Here is a 23,974-nt window from a genome sequence, read left to right as displayed (position 1 = left end):
TTTCCTTGGGTGAACACTCGGCATGAAGACTTTCAATAATTGTGGCTCTTCAGTTTTACTCCGCACTTCTTCATAGCTTCTTGGCTGTTTTGAGGTTCTGACTTTACTAGATGCGTATGGCTTTCAAGAATGCCAATTGCACTTCCGGCAGATCTGCAATATGGCGGGAAATTCAAATTGAAATTTGTCCGTATTTAAGTGCCGCACCCTTTACATTTTATTTATGTTTGTTGTGTCTTGCAAATGTCAAAATAATATTTATACATTGTGATATTTATTGTTACCAGTAAACATGTTGATTGAAACTTAATGGTCAAATCTCTCCTTACTGCTTCCAAACCCAATGTCACAAGAAATACTATATGCTTAATAATAATGTAAGAAATGCAGGCTGGAAGCTATTTGTGACACTTACTGAGAGAAGATATAGTTGATCTCCTTACATACCTGCTTTTAACAAGATACCTTTAATCCTGCATATTTACATTTTTGGTTTACTTATGTGTGTTTATGTTGCTCTTTCTATGATGTTTACACCAAGTGTAAATGGTGCTGCCAATATTGGGAATGGAGCTAGTCTCAGAATGAGGGAGCAGAACATGTGCGGTCCCACAAGAAGCAGTACTGAATCCACTTTCATTTTTAACTTGGATATATGATCTAGCAAAACACAGGTCACATCAGTTTCATAGCAAACAGTTTTAAGTCCCACACAACACAGTTTCAGACAAGCAAAAGGCATGCCAGAATTTGAAGTAGACATGAATGGTCACATGCTAAATGAAACACTACAGATATCTGGATAGCAAGTGAAAATAGATCAGCTCACAGAAAAATTAGCTAAGTAGCGCAGTTCAGCATCTTTTGTTTATAAAAGCCTTTCTCATTGTGCTGAACTAAAGATAAAGATTTTGACTTATTTTGCATATTTTCACTCCTTGTTTTATAGAACAGTGTTCTGGGGGCAGTGAATTGAAAGTAAATGTAGTGTTTATTCAGCAGAAGTGGGTTGTGAGAATATTGCACAAATTAGATAACCATATATCTTGCAGAGATCTCTTAATGATCTTCTAGTTCTTACACTCACTTTTCCATATCTTTATTCCATAATGTTTTTGTTGCTTGTAAGGAAAATAAGTTTTAATTAAAAATATAATTTGCACAATCACAGTACAAAGTAATACCATCTTGTAGACTTTGTCTTCTTATTTAGGGTACAGGGTGGAGTTACATGCTCTGCTGCAAGGGCATTCAAGAATCTCACATATAACACAAAGCCAGAAATTGGTATATTCTATTTGTTGATGTAGATAATTTTTCTAAAAGGATACCAATGCAAGCAAGTAAATGTTAAACCATCAGTAGGTGATAAGCAGCTAACATTTAATAAAACTTCAGCAGTAGCAGCTTTTGTCAATGTAGTACCTTTCTTTCTGATATAGTAGGCTAATTTTTTCTGATATAAGCACTAATCAATATAACAATACTTTATTGCTAATGCAGCGTACAGGTTAAGTCTCTGTGGTCAACTTGTCTTTTGTTGATGTTCACCTTAATTTGGTCCACATCCCTGAAGATTCTGTCTTCTGTTAAGACCTATTTTATGTAATCAGCAAATGAATATGTTCTCCAAATAAGATACTTCCAAATTCTTGTTTGTATCATAGTAAAGGTAACAGTTAGAAGATTTGCTCTATTTTTGAGAACAGGGGCTTATTCTGCAAGTAGAAGAAAATTCCTAAATCCAGTATGTAAGTTTAATGTATCATCATCATCATCATCATCATCATCTTCTTCTTCTTCTTCTTCTTCTTCTTCTTCTTCTTCTTCTTCTTCTTCATTTTCTTCTTATTCTTTCATACATTTAAAGGGTAATGAGTATCAGAGATAGTCACTATATAAATGAGAACTCTGACTTACTGTACATAGTTTCTTGTAAATATAACGATACACTCCGCAAGCATTCCTACGTAAAAGTTAACAATATTTGTGCCAAGATGAGCTGTGTGTGTACTCATATTTAGTCCAGTTCACAACACTATGGCTTTAAACTTTTAAATCAAATCTATTAACTGCATTTCATTAGGGAAAAACATTGTTATTGGTCAGTAGAAGTGAAAAATGTGCTGTTTTGTCATAAAAATACATGAGACTGCCCATATACTAAGGAACATTTATTCTGGTATGTTAAAAGCCAGGCATTACTGTTCTTTGAACCCACAACTGTATCCTTATACAATGGCAGGATTCAGCAAAAAACTTGCTGTGGCAATGAACAAGCAATTTACAAGAGGCACTTTCCTATGCTTCACTGAAAAATGTAATGTAAGAGTTCTGACACACAAGAGTCAAGGTTCATGCAGCAAATCTGTGTAGTTATCAGCTATATTGTTAGTGAGATTGCATTTAAAATAAAACCTATTGCAAGTGAGATTGCATTTAAAATAAAACCTATTGCGAGCTGAGGACACAGTTTAGAGATTACTGTTGTTGTTGTTGTTGTTGTGGTGGTGGTGGTGGTGGTGGTGGTGGTCTTCAGTCCAGAGACTGATTTGATGCAGCTCTCCATGCTACTCTATTCTGTGCAAGCTTCTTCATCTCTCAGTACCTACTGCATCCTACATCCTTCTGAATCTGCTTAGTGTATTCATCTCTTGGTCTCCCTCTACGATTTTTATCCTCCACGCTGCCCTCCAATGCTAAATTTGTGATCTCTTGATGCCTCAGAACATGTCCTACCGACCAATCCCTTCTTCTATTCAAGTTGTGCCAGAAGCTCCTCTTCTCCCCAATTCTATTCAGTACCTCCTCATTAGTTATGTCATCTACCCATCTAATCTTCAGCATTCTTCTGTAGCACCACATTTCGAAAACTTCTGTTCTCTTCTTGTCTAAACTATTTATCGTCCATGTTTCACTTCCATACATTGCTACACTCCATACAAATACTTTTAGAAACGACTTCCTGACATTTAAATCTATACTCGATGTTAACAAATTTCTCTTCTTCAGAAACACTTTCCTTGCCATTGCCAGTCTACATTTTATATCCTCTCTACTTCGACCATCATCAGTTATTTTGCTCCCCAAATAGCAAAGCTCATTTGCTACTTTAAGCGTCTCATTTCCCAATCTAATTCTCTCAGAATCACCCGATTTAATTCGACTAGTCCATTATCCTCGTTTTGCTTTTGTTGATGTTCATCTTATATCCTCCTTTCAAGACACTGTCCATTCCGTTCAGGAGCTCTTCCAGGTCCTTTGCTGTCTCTGACAGAATTACAATGTCATCGGCGAACCTCAAAGTTTTTATTTCTTCTCCATGGATTTTAATTCCTACTCCGAATTTTTCTTTTGTTTTCTTTACTGCTTGCTCAATATACAGATTGAATAACATCGGGGATAGGCTACAACCCTGTCTCACTCCCTTCCCAACCACTGCTTCCCTTTCATCCCCCTCGACTCTTATAACTGCCATCTGGTTTGTGTACAAATTGTAAATAACCTTTCGCTCCCTGTATTTTGCCACTGATTCAGAATTACTATTATTATTATTATTATTATTATTATTATTAAAAGAAACACCAGTACACAGTTTGTCCCAGTGCTGTTAGGAGTGCTTGTGTCAAATTCATAACTGCTGTGCTGTCTCACGGCAAGTTGTGGCATTCGATCCTTGAAGTTTCAACAACAGCTTTGTAGGAAATCAAAAGTGCTAGCATTGTAGCAGCATGTATCCTGGCTGCAAATGTAACAGTATATCCCTTGCACGCTTCCCGTGTGACATCCCCAACTGTCCACAATTCTACATATGTATTGTACCTTGTAGACATTTGCCCACCCACTCATTACTCGCGCACGCTTTGGCGATTCCTGTAAGAGTTTGGGCAACCTGTGCGCATTCGCACAGACGAAGGTCTATGGCTGGGTAGCCTTTGACTATATATACGTAGGCAGTAACTTGTTCTCGAAAGAACAGTAACTGTTGATGACCGTGCAGCTTTTCCCTGGAATAAATGATGACTAACTGACAACCTCAGCTGCCGACAGGTGTTGTTGATATACCTCGATGTGGACAGCTGAAAATGTGTGCCCCGACCGGGACTCGAACCCGGGATCTCCTGCTTACATGGCAGACACTCTATCCATTTGAGTTGGGAATGTGAGTCTCACGGGAAGCGTGCAAGGGATAAGTCCGTGCAGTTGCGCTATTCATCTGTGTGCTCAGATGGATAGAGCGTCTGCCATGTAAGCACGAGATCCCGGGTTCGAGTTCCGGTCGGGACACACATTTTCAACTGTCCACATCGAGATATATCAACAACAGCTGTCGGCAGCTGAGGTTGTCAGTTAGTCTTCATTATTTCCAGGGAAAAGCTGCACGGTCATCAACAGTAACTGTTCTTTCGAGAACAAGTTACTGTCTTCGTATATATAGTAACAGTATATGTCTGACACTCATCGGACACTGACGGTGGAGCGGTGGGACATTGTCAAGCTTTTTGAGTCTTCTATTGCTTGTAGATCACAATTCGTCGAATTCATCCCGAATACCGAGATATGGGTTCCCAGTTGATTCTCAGCAACGATGCCCCACTCACAAATTGTTTTAAAGTTTTTGGCCAGCAAACAGATCATAGTCCTGGCTCCCCCGCCATATTCATTGGATTTGGCCCTAGTCAACTTCTGGTTATTCCCCAAATTGAAGCTGGCATTGAAAGGACACTGTTACAATGCACTTAAAGACAACTGAGAACATTTTACTGCAGTACCAAATGCAGTACTAAAAAAAAGAATTACATTTCATTATCAGTGGGTATTTCATTTAAAGCTAAAACAGATTAACAGCACACAAAAATGAAGTCAACTGAAAAGGAAAGGGTAGACTATTGAGAAACCAGGAAAGAGAGATACATATAGAATACAACAGATCATAAAATGTAGCAATGCAGCTGAACATCTGAAATCATATGTCTGGATTATTATGTTACATAACATTCATGTGAGAGATTAGAATTTGTAGGTAACAGTAATTATGGAGAAATAGTTTTTATGTCCTGTTATAACTAGGGATCTTTCTTTGTAAAACACACAGAAGTACTGTATTAGGAGGTTGAAAAGAGAAGTTGATTGATTATGTCCAGACATATGGGGAAAAAAAGAAAAAAAAGAAAAAAATGGTAGATTGGGGGGAGGAAAATGCCACTGAGGCAGTGCAGTCAGAGGGATTGGTGGAAGCTGTGTTTACTAAAGTACTGGTGATACTTTTAGGTTTCATATTATTTTCTTGTGTTATTAGCTTCATTTTGATTGCCATCTAAAAACAGAAGAAAAATGTAAAATTAAAAGAACAAACTACAAAGATTTGAAGTTAACCTTAACATAGCAGGCAAAACAATAAATTATGTTTGCATTCTATTATGCCATTACATTTGAGTCAATGATACTGTATAAAAATGAGTAACATGAAGACTTCAATACATTTAATGTCTAATTTATATTTCGTACTAATTTGTCCAAACCGAAGGCAGCTTACCAAGGCATTAAGAAAGGAAAAGCAAACTCCTTCACCCCCTCCCCTCCTCCTAATCACCCCCATCCTTTCTTCCCTTGCAATGCACTAATTTACTCATTATGATAGATTGCGTTATAGATTTGGAACATTTTGTGGTTGCGTAAAACCGATCAAACAAATTTAATACTGGATTTTCATTGTTGTAGAATGTAAAATCTAAAGATCTCTGTAACAGCATAATGCATTCTGTTTTATGGTTTGACAGCAAGAAGATCTAACTGCCTTGGGAAAACTAGTGCTTGCACTGGGATGCAGATCTCTCATGGCAATACAACGAGAGAATATTCAGACATCATTGGATCTTGTAACTCGTACCTATTCATCAGATCTCCGTAATCTCATCATGTGAGCAGCAGATAAGTTTTTTTTTTTCTATTTTCTCATTTAGTGTATGATGAAGAGGTTAGGGAAATTGCTTTTGTATGGAAAATAATCAAGTTTAATATTGTGGAATGGATGGATTGCTACTCACCATATTGAGGAGATGTTGAGTTGTAGAAAGGCACAACAAAGAGACTGCTGTACATTTGAACTTTCAGCCACAAGGCTTCCTTTCCAGTGGAGAAAGTAGTGTGTGTGTGTGTGTGTGTGTGTGTGTGTGTGTGTGTGTGAGAGAGAGAGAGAGAGAGAGAGAGAGAGAGAGAGAGAGTTGTTCTTGTGTGAATGTGTGTGTATGTCTTCTGCTTTAAAAAAAGGCCTTGTGACTGAAAGCTCAGTTGTATAAAAGACTTTTTGTTGTGGCTGTCTGCAGCTCAATGTGTCCTCAACTTTAACTATCATTGCCAAAAAAGTTACAGTGTCTGTAAATAACATTGGAAACAATGTTACATATGTAGATTGAGACACAGACGGACAGTAAATGTCATCTTTGACAGTGTTGTGGTAATGTAATTTAGAAGATAAAAAGTTGAACCATAAATATGATGGAAGCAAACAAGAAAGACATTAACACTAAATTCAAAAACTGTACCTTCATAACAGTATACATTAATAAACAAACACAATAAAATCAGTACTTTAAGAGTTATCAAATGTGGAAAGTGATACAGAAACCAATTAAAAGAAAGAATTAACATTTGTAACAACAGAATATGTGAAGTACATAGGCAATCTCAATAAGATAAAAAGGACTGAATAAATACAGGAAAACTGAGGAATATGAAGAGACAGACAGTGTGGAATGTAGTGGAAAACTGTGAGGATTATGTGAAGTTTAGAAGAGGGGCAATATTAAGCTGTGTTTGGTCATTTAATATTAATTAAAGACTGTGAGCTAGATTTGTGTTGATTTTAGGGCTTCCAACAGATTGAGTTTTTGGCCTGTGTTAGCTAAATGAAGGACATGGGACTGTGGCTGCTAGTTGTGGTCCTCACTCAGTACCTGCTCAGCAAACGTGGATTCATAATTCTGCAACCTCCAGCTGTATTCGTGTTCAGCCAGCTTAATCGCTTTATCTGTGCCTGACTGACCAGTATAAAACGTATCACAGACAGGACAAGTTATTTTGTATACCACACTATTTGCTGGTGATTGGGTCTTATCTTTGCTATTGAAAATACACTGGGCTGTGGTGTTCTTCACATAGTAGGAAATACTATGGTTGCAGGATTGCAGTGTATTTGCTACAGTCTGTGATACCTGTCCTTGGTGTGTTAATGTACACATTTTGCAGACAGTGGAAGGGGCAGCATATGGATCATAATTGTTTTCTTTTAGTTTATTTCTGTATAACTTTCCATGTTTAATACCTCTTAAAGTAATCTCATCATGTACCAGTTTTATTTTACTTGGTTTGTTTATTTAATGTAAATTTGTATATAGCTACAGTTTTTTAATATAGTGTTAATATTTTTCCTTTTTGTTCCCTTTGCATTTATTTATTGTTAAACATTTTACCTTTTAAGTTGTTTTACCACCACACTGTGTGTTTTTGCCTCAGTCTAGATGGGTAAAATATTTTCCAAAGTTGTTTACAAACATTGTATCTCCTTCGGAGATGGATAGTCTGATGATGGACTTGTAACCTGAAAACCAGCTGACTCAATACATTAATCCTGTAGAATATAAGCTTAGTAATGATTTCCATTTATTATAATGTTGGTCCACCAATGACTGACAGAAGAATTAGTTAACATTTATTTTTTAGTGATGGTAGTTTATTAATGTTGTTTGGATCAATAAATAATTACTTCTGTGTTCTACAATGATTTGCAGAAGAGCTTGAACTACTGTATCTCTTCCACCGGTAATTTGACTATATGCCTTCTGGCTATTTTTGTAGTAGACCAACCAACAGTTGGTCAGTTCACTCTGAAGATGGCCGGAAAATATGCCACATGAATATCGGTGGTGGAAATGTAATTTGTATGGCTGAACACTTGAGATTTAATGGATCAGTCAATTTACTGGAAGAAACATGAAGATACACTACAGTATTGCAGTTATGAAGTAATTGTGTATCTTTTAAAGATGGTGCACTATTTAGTGTTATGACCTCTAGCATTTTCTTCTAAGCAAAAAAATGCTTCCTTACTGTTGGTGAAAGCATTTCACACATTGCATTCTCCCAGAATTTATGCTTAATTTTTGTATAACCTATAAATGTTCATACATGGCCTTTCAGTTCACATTTAGATTTCTTTTAGTTTCCTTAGGTTTCATCATTTCAATTTCTTTCTCATTTTCCAAAAACGATCATGCATAAAAAATACCAAGAAACTGGAACCTGTACCCTCTACTCAATGCTTCTGTTGCATTAGAATTAGCTTCTTCTTCTTCCTCTTCTTTCTTTGTTTCTTTCTTGTTTTCTTCGTCTTCCCCCTTATATTTGACTATATTTTTGCCAACAACATTTTGTTCATTGAGTTCATTCATCATTCATGCTTTTACTGTGAAAATATGTTTTTATTTAAGAATATGCACCTCAAGTCATTATCTGATGTGTGTGGAGGTGGATATTCATAACTATTTGGGAAGAAAAGAGTATTAGGCTGCAACCTGACTAAAACAAAGGTTTAGTCAATAGGAGACATCCTGATGTATCAAGAAATAGTAAATTTTGGTTATGGGGGGGGGGAATAAAGTGGAACCAAGGTCTGACAACAGCATGTATTGCCAAGTGGATGTAGCTTAGAATAATTGATATGAAGAGGCACACAGAGGACAGATTAGCATGGAGAGCTGCATCAAATAGGTCTTTGGACTGAAAGACAATACCACCACCTCAAGTTTTTGTTGGAATGCAAGATACACTTTGTTTTTTCCACCTTGGGCAAACTATAATACTACCTAACTTTTAATGAATCATTTTTAAATTAATTGTAGGAATGGTAAATATATAAGTGAAAATAAGCCAAATCTCTGATAGAAAACAGAAAAAAAGAAAAGGGACATAAAAAAGAAGCCAAAAAAGTAGTAGTGTGAAACACAAGATAAACGTCTTGCTTCCTCATCTTCTACTGAAGATTTGTGTTTCCATTGTGCTCCCTCTTGTTCTATTTCAGTGTTGTCTTACATCGTTACTATTTTTTTGTTGTTGTATATTGTAATTTTTGCTCATTGTCTACTCTCCTTAATGTAAAAATATGCTTCACTTTGCGCTAGTGTCCACTAAGGTCTACTTTGTGTTGAACTGTGATAAGTTTTTTGACATCTAACCATCTAAAATTATTTCTTGAGCTTAGTGATGGTAATAGGAGGAAGGAGCATTTACATGTTTTCTCGTGTGTTTGCTTTATCTGTGTTTATGCTAAAGTTCAAGTAGAAATCTAAATCTGGTTGTAAGAAGTGGCCATATACTTGTATTTTTATCATTTCCTGCTAGGTACCTGCTGAGTAGCCAGCAGCAACAGCAGCAACCTCGGAACGTAACAGACTTGATGCCAATGATTGGGGCACGTTTTTACACCCAACTAGATGCGGCACAAATGAGGGCAGATATACTGGAGAATGAACTGGCAAAGGAAATGGAAAATGGCCGCTTGTGCCGGTTACTCGTCAAGTTGGGCACCGTAAATGAACGTCCAGAGTAAGTTGTATCAGGTTTTTGGTATGCAGGAATTTTCTAGGCTGTGTTGAATAGAGAAATAAATACTAGTTAAATCAATTTTTTTCTTCATCCAGAGTGCATGCAGATTTGAAACTTCCTGGCTAATTAAAACTGTGTTCCAGACCTCAACTCTAACCTCAGACCTATACCTTTAGCTAGCAAGTGCTCTACCTAATGAGCTATTCAAGCATGACCTGCCCTCATGGATTCATTTCCACCAACACCACTTCTCTTAACCATCCAAATTAGGATGACATTTCAACTCTGTCAGAGAGAGCAAAGGGCTTGGGAGATCAGTTGAATGGCATTAATAGTGCCTTGAAAAGAGGTTATAAGATCCCTTAGGGGGAGTCACATCGCCTGCATCTTCTACTGTAGATTTGTGTTTCCATTGTGCTCCCTCTTGTTCTGTTTCAGTGTTGTCTTACATCTGGGCCCGGCTCTTGCAGCGCTACTTCTCTTTCTGTGCTGCAAGTCTGTCCTTGTAGTATTCTTTTTCCCCTCTGCCTCTCCATTGAGTGGTCTTCTTGGTGCTGATCCTGCTGGATGTAGTTTTTGGTTTTGGATGCTCATGTTTCCTGAGCTGGAGAATGGTGGGCATCGCCAGTCCTTCGTAACCATAAGCCCTGGGCATGCTTCAGCAAACTCCACGTCGCACGGTGGTGGAACGTTGCGTGTCACAGGGAATGGGGCTCTTGCCTTAGCCACCCAGATCACGAGGATGGTAGAAACCTCTATAAAAAATCGCTCAATGTCAAGGTGTGATGCACACCAATGAACTGTATGGCTGCTGAAGTGGAAAAATCATTATTAGGCAACCTCTGGGCAACCTGCTGCACTTCAGTTGTACAAGTGGGGCTCTATCTGGATGGGCATTCAGAACCTAGCTGTTCATGGGAACACAATGAAGAATCTCAAACTTCTTCTCCTGGCGGCTACAAGGCCCCAGCACCCTCTTCAGATGGAAAAGGTTATTGCAGTGCAGAGAGATATGACCCCACACTTCTTTCCCTGTCTATGTAGTGGGAAGAGTGACAACCCAGTCGTTTGGGAGCAAAACTCTTCATCCAGTGCTTGATATGTACTTGGACTGATGGGGATACCTTTCCTGCAGCAAAACCATTATTTTTTGTTGAAAACATCAAAGACAAATTTGGTGAAGTTGGGTCTGGGAAAAATGCAGAATGGTTCGTTTTTAGTAATAACTTCCTCTGCTGCCCAATCTATAGCCCTTCAGGCATGTGACTGTCTAGGTGACATACTTATAACTATTTCCTCACACAAAGTGTTGAACATGGCCCAAGGAATCATCTTCCACAGAAACCTCACTCTCCAAACAGATTAACTCCAGATTAATCTCCAGTGGTGAGGCATACACTTTATCAGGCATACACTTTATCAGATTGGTACAAAAAGGGCACAAGGAGAAATGTACAGATACAGGTACCTTTATCTTAGCCTTTGAAGGGTATGTCCTCCTGGGGAAAGTTAAGGTCATAGTGTACAGGTGTGATGTGAAATCGTTTGTCCCACCACCTACGCTGGGCTTCAGATGTTTATTTTGGGCACAAATCATCCCACAGCATGGCAGGACCCAAAATGCAGCAACTGTGGATGATCACTCAATGAAGGTACTGCTTGTTAATATCCACATTTGTTTGTCACCATCCTCCTCCACATTTACCAGTTTTCCCAGTTTTCAAGAAAGAAGATCCTGGTTTACAAATCTCTGGACCACCTGTCTTCTACTGAGATGCTGAATCGCAGAAAGGCACAATGAAAAGACTGTCAGAAAGTTAGCTTTTGGCCAACAAGACTTTTGTCAAAAGTTGACAACATACACAAGCGCGCACACTCACGTAAATGCAACTTGCACACACTTGACCAAAGTCTCTGGCAGCTGGAGTCAGATGTCTGGCTCACCATACACATACGCACACTCTCGCGCAACGCCATACATCTGGCTTCTGCTGCCAGAGACTGTCGTCATGTGTGAGTGAGTTGCATTTGCGAGAGTGTGTGTGTGTGCGCTTATGTTGTCTATTTCTGACAAAGGCCTTGACTGATAGCTAACATTCTGATAGTCTTTGTGTTGTGCCTTTCTGCAACTCAGCACCTCTACTATATGGTGAGTAGAAACTATCCTTTTCATTATTTTGTTACATTCCATCCTGGATTTTGCATTGTTTGAGTTTGTCTTGTACCGAGGTACATCTTGTGGAAATTATTTTCAGTTATGTAAAAATCATGACCATCACCCCTCTGTACCTCATCCGTACCGAGTCAGATCTCTTAGCACCCTCTGCTCTCATGGTTCCTGCAGCACCTTCTTCGGGAACCACTAACCTGCACTCGACCAAAGAAGTGTTCTCCTTCTTTCGTGTCTACTGGTGACAAGGCTCTTTCTCTTGGGATCCCTCTCTTGAGCAACCTGCAGACCAGAGGCATGATGCCAAACAATGGCTGAAGGAGCCATGACCTCTTGGTCCCAGGACTTCTCGCTCTTCATCTGTCCATGTGCTCACTACAGATAGCCTCTTGAACAAATCTTACCCATCAGAGGTTAGAAAGGAAAAGAACGAGAAGAAGAAGAAGAAGAATTGGGACAAGACTCCTATGATGCCCCCTCCAGGTCCAGATTCCCCCACTCCGTTGGATTCTGAGTTGATGATTTTGGATGTGGTTCCATCCCCACTGGTGACAGACAGTGATTGTGTGGCATGACCAGTTCTCCTGGACCGTTTATACCTCTCTCAGCCACTACGATCATTCAGTGGAATTGTGATCGGTATTGCTGTCATCTGCCAGTACTACAGCACCTTACTTCCTCTCTTCTGCAGTTTGCTTTGCTTTCCAAAATATGCCTTCACTGATGGCAATTCGCCAACACTTGGTGGTTATTGTACATTCTGTTGGAACCATACTGTCCCCAAGAGCCATCTGGAAGAATCAGTACATTGGTTTACACAGAAGTCTTCAGTGAATGGATTCCACTTTGTGCCATGTTTGAAACAATAGCCGTATGGGTGAAAACAATCTCAGGAATCACCATTTGCAATGTTTACCCATTTCCAGGCAGGTCACTTACTTATGTTGAACTGACCCCCTTAATCCAACAGCTTCCACCACTCCTTTTCTCCTACTGCTGTGGGACTTCAATACCCATCACCCCCTGTGGGGGAGTTCCACTTTGTATGGTAGGGGCTTTCTAGTTGACCAGCTTCTTGCAGATCATGATCTGTGCCTCTTCAGTGCCACTCATGGCACCATTTCAGCGATCTTTTCCCCTAATATTGTGGCTTCAGTATTTTGGTCACTACATGATGACCTTTGTGAGAGTGACCACTTTCCATTGATTTTGTTGTTTCTTTGCCACCATGAGACTGACTATCTACCATGCTGTGCACTTCAAAGATCCAGCTTACCTTTGTATACCTCTGCTGTTACATTCAGCGCCTCCCTGGCAGATCATCCACACCACTGGTACTATTATCTCTCTTTCTACAGGTCCCCTCCATGGTCGACCATTGCTGTGGTAGACCATAGACATTACAATAGCTATTCTTGATCTCTGATGAGCCCTGAAATGATTCAAATGACATACTTTGCAGACCAACCTTATCACTTTTAAGCAACTCCATGCTAAGGCTCGCTATGTAATCACACGCAGTAAGAAGGCTTGCTGGGAACGCTAGGTCTCCACCCTCGGGATGTATGCCTATTCTTCTCAGATGTGGGCCAAGCTCCATAGTCTTCTGGACTGCCAATGATCCAGTTTTCTCTAAGCGTCAGCACCTTGTTGCAGCCTTTTCCTACATACTTAAAGTGTACAACACCACTTGGCAATGAAAGCGCTGGCACGTCGATAGACACACAAACAAACACAAATATACACACAAAATTCTAGCTTTCGCAACCAACGGTTGCTTCGTCAGGAAAGAGGGAAGGAGAGGGAAAGACGAAAGGATGTGGGTTTTAAAGGAGAGGGTAAGGAGTCATTCCAATCCCGGGAGCGGAAAGACTTACCTTAGGGGGGAAAAAGGACGGGTATACACTCGCACACACACACACACACACATATCCATCCACACATATACAGATACAAGCAGACATATTAAAAGGCCTATTAGCACACAAGCAGGCCTTAGCCAGCTTCATCCTGACCCACAACTTCTTCACTTTTGAAGACCAGACATACCAACAATAAAAGGGAACAGCCATGGGTACCAGGATGGCCCCTTCGTACGCCAACCTATTCATGGGTCGCTTAGAGGAAGCCTTCTTGGTTACCCAGGCCTGCTAACCCAAAGTTTGGTACAGATTTATTGATGACATCTTCATGATCTGGACTCACAGTGAAGAAGAACTCCAGAATTTCCTCTCCAACCTCAACTCCTTTGGTTCCATCAGATTCACCTGGTCCTACTCCAAATCCCATGCCAGTTTCCTTGATGTTGACCTCCACCTGTCCAATGACCAGCTTCACACGTCCGTCCACATCAAACCCACCAACAAGCAACAGTACCTCCATTATGACAGCTGCCACCCATTCCACATCAAACGGTCCCTTCCCTACAGCCTAGGTCTTCGTGGCAAACGAATCTGCTCCAGTCCAGAATCCCTGAAGCATTACGCCAACAACCTGACAACAGCTTTCGCATCCCGCAACTACCCTCCCGACCTGGTACAGAAGCAAATAACCAGAGCCACTTCCTCATCCTCTCAAACCCAGAACCTCCCACAGAAGAACCACAAAAGTGCCCCACTTGTGACAGGATACTTTCCGGGACTGGATCAGATTCTGAATGTGGCTCTCCAGCAGGGATACGACTTCCTCAAATCCTGCCCTGAAATGAGATCCATCCTTCATGAAATCCTCCCCACTCCACCAAGAGTGTCTTTCCGCCGTCCACCTAACCTTCGTAACCTCTTAGTTCATCCCTATGAAATCCCCAAACCACCTTCCCTACCCTCTGGCTCCTACCCTTGTAACCGCCCACGGTGTAAAACCTGTCCCATGCACCCTCCTACCACCACCTACTCCAGTCCTGTAACCCGGAAGGTGTACACGATCAAAGGCAGAGCCACGTGTGAAAGCACCCACCTGATCTACCAACTGACCTGCCTACACTGTGATGCGTTCTATGTGGGAATGACCAGCAACAAACTGTCCATTCGCATGAATGAACACAGGCAGACAGTGTTTGTTGGTAATGAGGATCACCCTGTGGCTAAACATGCCTTGGTGCACGGCCAGCACATCTTGGCGCAGTGTTATACCGTCTGGGTTATCTGGATACTTCCCACTAACACCAACCTATCTGAACTCCAGAGATGGGAACTTGCTCTTCAATATATCCTCTCTTCCCGTTATCCACCAGGCCTCAATCTCCGCTAATTTCAAGTTGCCGCCACTCATACCTCACCTGTCATTCAACAACATCTTTGCCTCTGCACTTCTGCCTCGACTGACATCTCTGCCCAAACTCTTTGTCTTTAAATATGTCTGTTTGTGTCTGTATATGTGTGGATTGATGTGTGTGTGTATGCGAGTGTATACCCGTCCTTTTTTCCCCCTAAGGCAAGTCTTTCCGCTCCCGGGATTGGAATGACTCCTTACCCTCTCCCTTAAAACCCACATCCTTTCGTCTTTCCCTCTCCTTCCCTCTTTCCTGATGAGGCAACAGTTTGTTGCGAAAGCTTGAATTTTGTGTGCTTGTTTGTGTTTGTATGTGTGTCTGTCGACCTGCCAGCACTTTCATTTGGTAAGTCACATCATCTTTATTTTATATATATATATATATATATATATATATATATATATATATATATATATAATGTAAATGGTTATGTTGGGATGTCCTTTTCTGAAGGTATTTGTCTGGAGTGTAGCCTTGTAGTGAAATGTGGACAATGAACTTGAAAAAGGTGGGAATGTGTGTTTGAAATGTGGCGCTACAGTTGTGCATTGAAGATTAGATGGGTGAATCGAATAGTCAATGAGTAGCTACTGAATCAGATTGTAAAGAGAAGAAATTTATGGTGCAACTTTGTAAAAGGAGGGATTGGTTGATAAGACACATTCTGGGACCTCAAGCACTTATCAGTTTGGTCATGGAGGGAAGTATACAGGGTAAAAATGTTTAGAGTAAGAACTAGGCTTGAATAAAGTAAGCAGATTCCAATGGATGTGTGTTGCAGTGGATGAAGAGGCTTTGAAGGGATAGACTAGTGTGGAGGACTGCATCAAACCAGTCTCTGGATTGAAAGCTACCACAACAAGCATATAAGCTTCATGTACCAGTGAGCACTGATTATTTTTGCTTTTCCATGCAAGTGCAGCTCTGTTTCACAATATGTATTTTTACTCTATTCCAATTTTTCTCATCCGTACAGAAGCATTTGGTTTATTTCCTTTTTATTTCTTCCTCTGTAATTGTTATTCTCCCCCCCCCCCCCCCCCCCCCCCAACTGTGTAGCATTGTAAATGTAGAAGCCCATCCATTTTGTCTTTACATATTTCCTCCATCTTTATGTCTGTAGTCCATATGTTACCTCATGGTATAAGGCGTAGGGTACTTATTGTAGGTTATAGATTCCCAGTGTCATGTTCTGTACATGAATAGTGCTCAGGAAGAACAGCTGCCAGTAAGCCTTTATATGAAAATACGATCTCAGAATTTTAACAGTAAAATTTTCTATGGTGAACACCACCTCTTTTGTAGTATTTGTTTTGATGAGATCTCCAATTTTGTGCTTACTGAAATTAACAAGTTAAAAAACTCACAGGTCGTCTTTGGATTCATTTCTGCTGCTTCTGTTGGTCTGATCCACTAATGGCTCAAAACTGATGAATACTATGTAATTATTGATTGAAATAGGATTTGCTAAGCTGCATGCTTTCTTTGTGACTTGCATTTCTTTTAGTATTCTTCTAATGAATTTCAGAATGTCATTTGCGTTTCGTACAACTTGCCCTATATTGTTGCTTCTTTATAATGTTACACACATACTGCTTGTTATTTAACAGTTTGGAATATGGTTGATTGTAAATTGTGAAATAAGAGTACCAGATCTTTTGACCTGTGTACAAGCAATAAAGTAAAGTACATTTGTTTAAACAAGTTACGGGAGTGCAGCTGGGTGATGTCTCCAACAATGACAGATATTTCAATGGTTGAACGCCACTTTGTTTATGTAGAGGCTCAATTACAAGCATTGACCCTCTGCAGGTCTTCCTATGTTTTCATACAGTAAATCATCTGGAAACAGGCCTGTGTCATTTATGTATACCACGTACATGCCTGTTGTTAGTTTCACATCTAACAATTTCTGCCAATGTTCTTCTTCTTCTTCTTCTTCTTCTTCTGTAGTGGTCAATCCAAGGATTGGTTTGCAACAGCTACAATGGCAGCTTGTCTCCATTCTGTGCGTCTTTCAGCTTTTCATTTCTTTATAGGTGTTACATCCCACATCTTTCACGATTTGATCCATGTACCTCAGTCGTGGTCTTCCTCTTGGTCTTTTTCCCTCGACATATCTCTCTATGATTGTGTTCAGGAGTCCTTTATGTCTTAAAAGATGGCCTGTAAATTGCACTGCCCAGATAAGTAAATTTATCAACTTGTTCAAGCAGTTCATTGCCTACATGAGCTTGGACTTTCACTTGATCTTCTTTGTCGCATGCCATTACTTTTGTTTTTGCTTTATTAATTCTCATATTATATTCTTCACCCATAACTTTATCCATTCTATTCAGTAGGACTACAAGATCTTCTTCACTTTCAGCCAGGACAGCTATATCATCGGCATATCTTATCATATCTATTCGTTGGCCATGAATTACTACACCTGTCCGTGAATTTTCCCTTACTTTTTTCAGCGCCTCTTCAATGTATACGTTAAAGATAACATTCTGATTCTGCCAATTAAGAATGATAAATTGTTTTCTCTCAGTTGGAAACATTCTCTGCAGTCACAAAACTGGTCAAATATTCAATAATCAGAGGCTGAGGGAGCAGAGTTTGTGATGATCGCTCATTGTGAAAACTGTGTTGAGTCCTACATAGGAGATTTATTGTAATCGTATATTGTTTAGGGGCACTGTACTACTATCTGCTATGAACTGCAGCCTATTTTATACTGCCCCTTGTGTCCAGCCTATTCCCATTCCATGTAAAGTGCCCTTGGTTTTGAGGAGACGAAGCAGAATACTGAACTAGAACAATTGTAACACTTATTTATATTTTCTTCTTCTTCTTCTTCTTCTTCTTCTACTACTACTACTACTACTACTACTACTACTAGCTTCCTAGGTCAGGTTTGTAAATCAGGGACCTCCATTGTTTTTGTCTGTTGTTTTCTGTGCTAAATAAATTGTAGCGTACTCTCCCCTTTAAGTTTGTAACTGAAAGAACTGTCTGTAAACTTTAGTTATTATATATTTGTAATATATTGTAATTTTTTAGAGGCCTGAACTTGAAAAACTTTTGGCTTTACAGGAAAATATTGTATTGCAATTAGTATATTTTGTATGAATGTAGCTAACAAAACATTTCCTTCTTGTTCTTTAAGGCTTAATATGGATCCCACTTGGGCTGAAACAGGGGATCGTTACATGCTGAAGCTTTTCCGTGATTACTTATACCACCAAGTAACTGAAGATGGACGTCCATGGATAGACATGGCCCATGTCGTCCATTGTCTCAATAAATTGGATGCTGGAGTCCATGACAAGGTGAGTTTAAAAATAAGTGTGGAACAATAATGGGAGCTAACAAGAAAAGTGCCCCAGCTAAAACTGAATAAAATGACTTTAAAGTATGGAGATCTGTCTCTCCTACGGCCCACAGTTGTTATTTGTCTGCATCAGTTCTTGAACATTGCCAAATCTGGAGACTACAGAAGCACAGGTCCCTGAAGAAACAGTGCTGTGAAACAGACAGTTATGACCAACATTTGCAGTCATATTTCTCAAAACAGAAGTTGCAGTGTTGTTATACAGTTTCCTCTTATTAGACAACAAAGTGTAAATGAGGAGTTTCAGTGAAATGATTATAATGCCTTGGAATGGGACAATAAGCACACTTGATAGTGGGTAAGATGTGGACATTCCACATCATTTTTTAAGTATCCACACTGCAGTAGTCTTGCATCAAAAGCCATGGTGATCACATTATCAACTTTACAACAGGTATATCCATTTTGTGACCAGCTCTTTACCACACATACCTTAAAGTAGCTATTTATCTTGCTGCATAAAGTTGGTGGTAGAGAAGAGTGAAGACTGACGATTAAATATCAGTCATGTAACATGACCTGTAGTTTATCAGTTCTTGTACAGATCCAACACAGTGGCTGGCAGGCAGCTTACACTATGTAAAAAACAAAAATGTATCCATATACTGACAGTATACAGTGTGTCTGAGAAGTCCCCGTACACCCTAGTTGAAAATAGTATACTGTTTGTTGAAGTTCTTATGTATAGCAGGTATAAATTCTTACATATAACAAGTATGCATCCAGAAGATAAATGCATCCACCATTATGCCTTGTACACAGAGGCCTGTGTGTTTCCATGTCATCATTGACTCTGCAGAACAGTTCATGAGCTATGCCCTAAAGGGCTTCCTCAGCACTTTTGTACAATTCTTCTGTAATCTTATACTTTCACCGAGCCACATGGGATTTGATTATTGCCTGTAATGAATTGTCTGCCATGCTAAGGTCCCGGGAGGTATCGTGATTACACCCCAGCTCATATCATAACATAAGGTGGAGTGCTGGCCTCAACAGCCAGAGAAAGTTGTCATATGTGTGTTCGAGATGCCTTTTGGTGCGCGCACACGTGTGTGTGACAGTCTTCTTGTCATGCCTATCTGTGACTGTACATCTCTACTGCAGAGTAAGTAGCAATTCATCCTTTTCATAATGTTGTCTTTATTCCATCTTGGATTTTCCATTGTTTTGCTTACATTTTCAATTTTTTTAAAATGTAGTCTTTCTTTGTTGACTGCAATACTTGAATTTCAAGTGCCCAGGTAGTGGAGTGTCAGGGGCACATTCCCATGTATATTTTCTTAAGGGGTATTGTGACTTCTCAGAGACCCTTTATTGTTATCTTTGGTGGCAATATCTTTAACGTAATATCGTTGTTTGGTAAACATTCTTCAGGGGGCGCGACATGGTGGCAGCGGTCTGCACGCAAGCAAAATGTTGCAGCAGCTAGCCCACCTCACTGTAGCAACCAAGGCCACAGCAGCAGCAGCAGCACAGCAAGCATGGTAGTGAACAACAATGCGAGTTTTCAATGCTTCCATCTTATCCGTTGTGTTTTGTCACCCATGATAGGCTGTATTGTCCAAGGCAGTGCTCCATTTGCTGCCAGTGGAACAAAACAGGCCACATTGCTCCTGTTTGCAATGCAAAATTCCAACAGTCTGTTGCAGATGATGACATGAATTTCAGTTATGTATCGGACGTGCCTGTTGCATCCAATGATCTTTTTACTGATGTCAAGATTTATCAGAAGGTTTTGCACAAGCAAGTCGACATTGGTGCTGCCGTATCACTACGCAACTTGCAAACGTACATGGACTTTAGTGCCAGTGTTACATACATTAGTCAGCTACCATAAACAAAGCATTCTGACCTTAGGTAGTGTCTCGGTCCAGTCACATATAAATCTGTGGTTCGTTCACTGGCTTTTCTGGTCTTGTTTTCTGCAGGTTTGGTTGTGCCAATAATTTCAAAGCCCATATCCCCATGAAACCTCCGGCCAGACCCCATTTCTTCCAGGTTTGCCTGGTGTCAATGGTGCTCTCTCACCGAGTCAAGGCAGAGCTCAAGGCACAGGCAGAGGCAGAGCCTCTGGGGCCATCCAACAAATCACACCCATGGAATGGGCTACTCCCTTAATCATTGTGAAGAAGCTATCAGGACAGTTATATCTGTGCAGCGATTTCAAAGTTTTTGTCAATCCACAGTCTATGATTGACACGTATCCGTCGCCACACTCTGACGAACTTTTTGCTAGGCTCACTGGTGGTCAATATTTTTCCAAGATCGACCTCTCTGATGCAGATCTCCAGTTTCCCATTGATGCTGTCTCTCAACAGCTCGTGATTGTTTACACGCCTTTTGGATTGTATCAGTACTTGCAGTTACCATTTGGCATGGCCACTGCCTTGGCAATTTTCCAGCAGTTTCTTGAACAACTCGTGAGGTCTGTGCCAACTACCTTGAATATGTTGTGGTCTCTAGCTCCTCCAGTGCTGAACATCTCGACAATGTGTGTGTGTGTGTGTGTGTGTGTGTGTGTGTGTGTGTGTGTGGGTGGGTGGTGGTGGGGGGGGTTGTCTTTTTAAAAACTCTGGCTGCCAGGCTGAAATGCAATTTGAAAAAGTGCCACTTCTTTCAGCCTTGTGTTGTTTTTCTTGGGTTCAAGCTTTCTGGTGCTGGTATCAAACCCCTTGGTCAGAATGTCTCTGCTGTTGTGGCTCTTCCGCATCCTACACGAGTCAAAGAACTCTTTTTTTTCCCCTGTAAGATTGCTTATTATCACAAGTTTTTTCCGGGGACGGCGTCAGTTGCCCAACTGTTACATACCTTGCTGCATAAGGGAACGTCTCTCCACTGGTTGCAGGTGTGCGAAACAGAGTTTTCCAAACTGAAGTCTGTCTCACAATCTGCTCCTTGTCTCGCAACATACCAACTGGGTCAACAACCATCTTTTGGTCCAGACCCAGTTTTTGATTGGGAGGAGTTAGTCTGTTTCCACATTGATGAATGCATTCATCAGACTATTGATGGTTTTCTAATCTGGTGCTCAGGTCGTGCAGGCTAATGTTACTGATCCGATTTTACAGAATGTGACACATTGCGTACAATGTGGCTGGCGAGAGGTGCCTCCACTGCGGGTGTGGGCATCCAGCCGCCTCCATAACTACTGTGTGTCTTGACATTGTTTCTCTGTCATTGATGATGTTCTGCTCCTTGATTTGGACTATTCAGCTCCTCTCATAGTGGTTCCCTTGGCTTTCAATTCAGAGATCATTCAATTGCTACATGCTGATCAGTGGGGGTGTCACACACAAAGGTTTTAGCCTGCCCTCATGTTTTTTTGGCCTGGTTTGGATGGTGACATCACTAGTCATGTTTACAGCATGTTCTCAATGTGCATCACTGCAAGCTGCCCCGCAGGTGGTGATCTCCTCGTGGCCGCAGCCTTCGCAGGCCTGGGACCGTTGCCACATCAATTTTGTTGGCTCTTTCCTAAATATGTACTGCCTAATACTTATTGAAGCATTCTCTCAGTTCCTATATGTTGTATGTTACCCATCAACTTTGGCCTCTGGCTCGGTGGCAGCCCCCTCAAAAATTTTTTCCATAGGACAACTTCCGGCAATGTTGGGCTCCAGTAACAGCCCTCAGTTTGTGTCACAGGAGCTTGCCTGCTTTGCATCACCCACAGGATTCACCACATTTTTGCCCCGCCCTTACACCTGCAGTCCAACAGTGAAGCTGAAAGGTTATTTAGAACATTCAGAACACAAATAAAAAAGTGAACAACTCAGTCCCTGTCTGATGTTGCCTTGGATCAGTTTCTGTCTTCCTATCAGTTCACGCCATTCGACAACAACAGACCCCTTGAACTACTCCACAGGCATCAACCCCGGACGCTCCTGCCGGTCGTGCAGCCCATGTCAGGGACGCCAACCCGTGCAGCCGTCGTCCCATTTCCGGCCTGCCCAAACTGAATTCCCACTGTCATCCCCTGATGCCATGGTCACCGTCTCTGACATCTGAATGGAGGAGGGCCTCAGTGCACATCATTACGACCAGTCGCACATGCACGTGGATGACCAAACAACCCAGGCTGGGACACCGATGTCACCACACCAGTCTGTGTTACTCGATGGATCCCCTGATGCGACTGGATCCCTGCCACAACATACAAGGGGACCCCCATCACCAGTGGATGAACCTGGCACAGCTTCTTCAATAATGCTGCCAGTAATGATTCAGCTGCTATTCATACTGGAGCTGTCTCCTCCACCTCGGATGCGACTTGTGGGGGCACCACCACCACCACCACCACCACCACCAACAGGCTTTGGACCTGATGTGGACATGGAGCTTGTGCTGACGTGACCCATCTTACTGTATGGTTTGACTCAAGAAGGCGGACTGTGATGCTGCCTGTGCCCCAAGTACTTCCGACCATATTTCCCAGTATCAGCACGTCATCTCAGTCAGAACCTCGCAGAGGAAGACTCCATGGACACCTTGTGAATCCGAGCGTTTCCTCAAGAGTAGACGAATGAAGTAATGTGCATACACTTGAAAGCCGAGCGCATGAGCAGTGTGTTGTCATACACAAAAGTGGGTCGCAAAAGATTAACACTGTAAACTTCCGACAGAGCCCGAGACAGGCGAGTGCCTATTTAAACCCTGCTGCACTAAACTCACATTCAGTTATCATGTTATTACTGTTTGCATACACTTGCTGGATCTTATTATTGTGTTCAGCTTGTATTATGGTGATTAGTGCACATGCCACGGTCTAATAAAGTTGTTCTAACATTCTTGGTTATGTGTCCACATACAACAATCTGTTTCTCTAATTTTTCTCACTTCAACGTGGTTGTTAGCTACTTTCTGTGCAAGTTGTCAACCTGTGTTTCCTGCAAACGAATGTAAACCTTGTTCGCTAACCTCCTTCCTGGATGTACCTTCATTTTTAATGAATATGTTAATATCTGCCACAGCTGTTTCTACATAAAAATGTGGTCTTCCTCAGTCTTGCTGCGAGTCATGCCCATTGTGATACTCATACCAAAAACGTTATATTCTTCACTGAAATGCGAAGATGATGGAAGTTGTCCAGAGCAACTATGCTGTCACACACCTTTACGATTTTTACCCTCCACAATCCCTTCCAGTACTAAATTGGTGATCCTCTGATGCCTCGGAATGTGTCCTATCAACCGGTCCCTTCTTTTAGTCAGGTTGTGCCACAATTTCCTCTTCTCCCCAATACTATTCAGTACCTCCTCATTAATTATGTGATCTACCCGTCTAATCTTCAGCATTCTTCTCTAGCCCCACATTTCGAAAGCTTCTATCCTCTTCTTGTCTAAACTGATTATTGTCCAAGTTTCACTTCCATACATGGCTACACTCCTTACAAATACTTTCAGATAAGACTTCCTGACACTTAAATCCATACTAAAAGTTAACAAATTTCTCTTCTTCAGAAACGCTTTCCTACATTTTATGTCCTCCCTATTTTGACCATCATCAGTTATTTTGCTCCCCAAATAGCAAAACTCATCTACTACCATATGTG

General features: G+C 40.9%; 1 protein-coding gene across 4 annotated transcripts in view; it reads left to right on the top strand.

The window, feature by feature from the left end:
* Positions 1-23,974, top strand: part of LOC124796427 (PAN2-PAN3 deadenylation complex subunit PAN3) — a 122,382-nt gene that overhangs the window by 85,411 nt on the left and 12,997 nt on the right. For all 4 annotated transcript variants that reach the window (XM_047260616.1, XM_047260613.1, XM_047260615.1 and 1 more), the window contains exons 9-11: positions 5,781-5,920; positions 9,400-9,603; positions 18,199-18,361. In XM_047260616.1, the coding sequence (XP_047116572.1) occupies positions 5,781-5,920; positions 9,400-9,603; positions 18,199-18,361 (507 nt within the window). The remainder of the gene's footprint in view (positions 1-5,780; positions 5,921-9,399; positions 9,604-18,198; positions 18,362-23,974) is intronic.

This window comes from Schistocerca piceifrons, chromosome 4 (genome assembly GCF_021461385.2).
Source record: "Schistocerca piceifrons isolate TAMUIC-IGC-003096 chromosome 4, iqSchPice1.1, whole genome shotgun sequence".
Classification (NCBI taxonomy): Eukaryota; Metazoa; Arthropoda; class Insecta; order Orthoptera; family Acrididae; genus Schistocerca; species Schistocerca piceifrons.
This window is presented reverse-complemented; position numbering and strand designations above follow the sequence as displayed.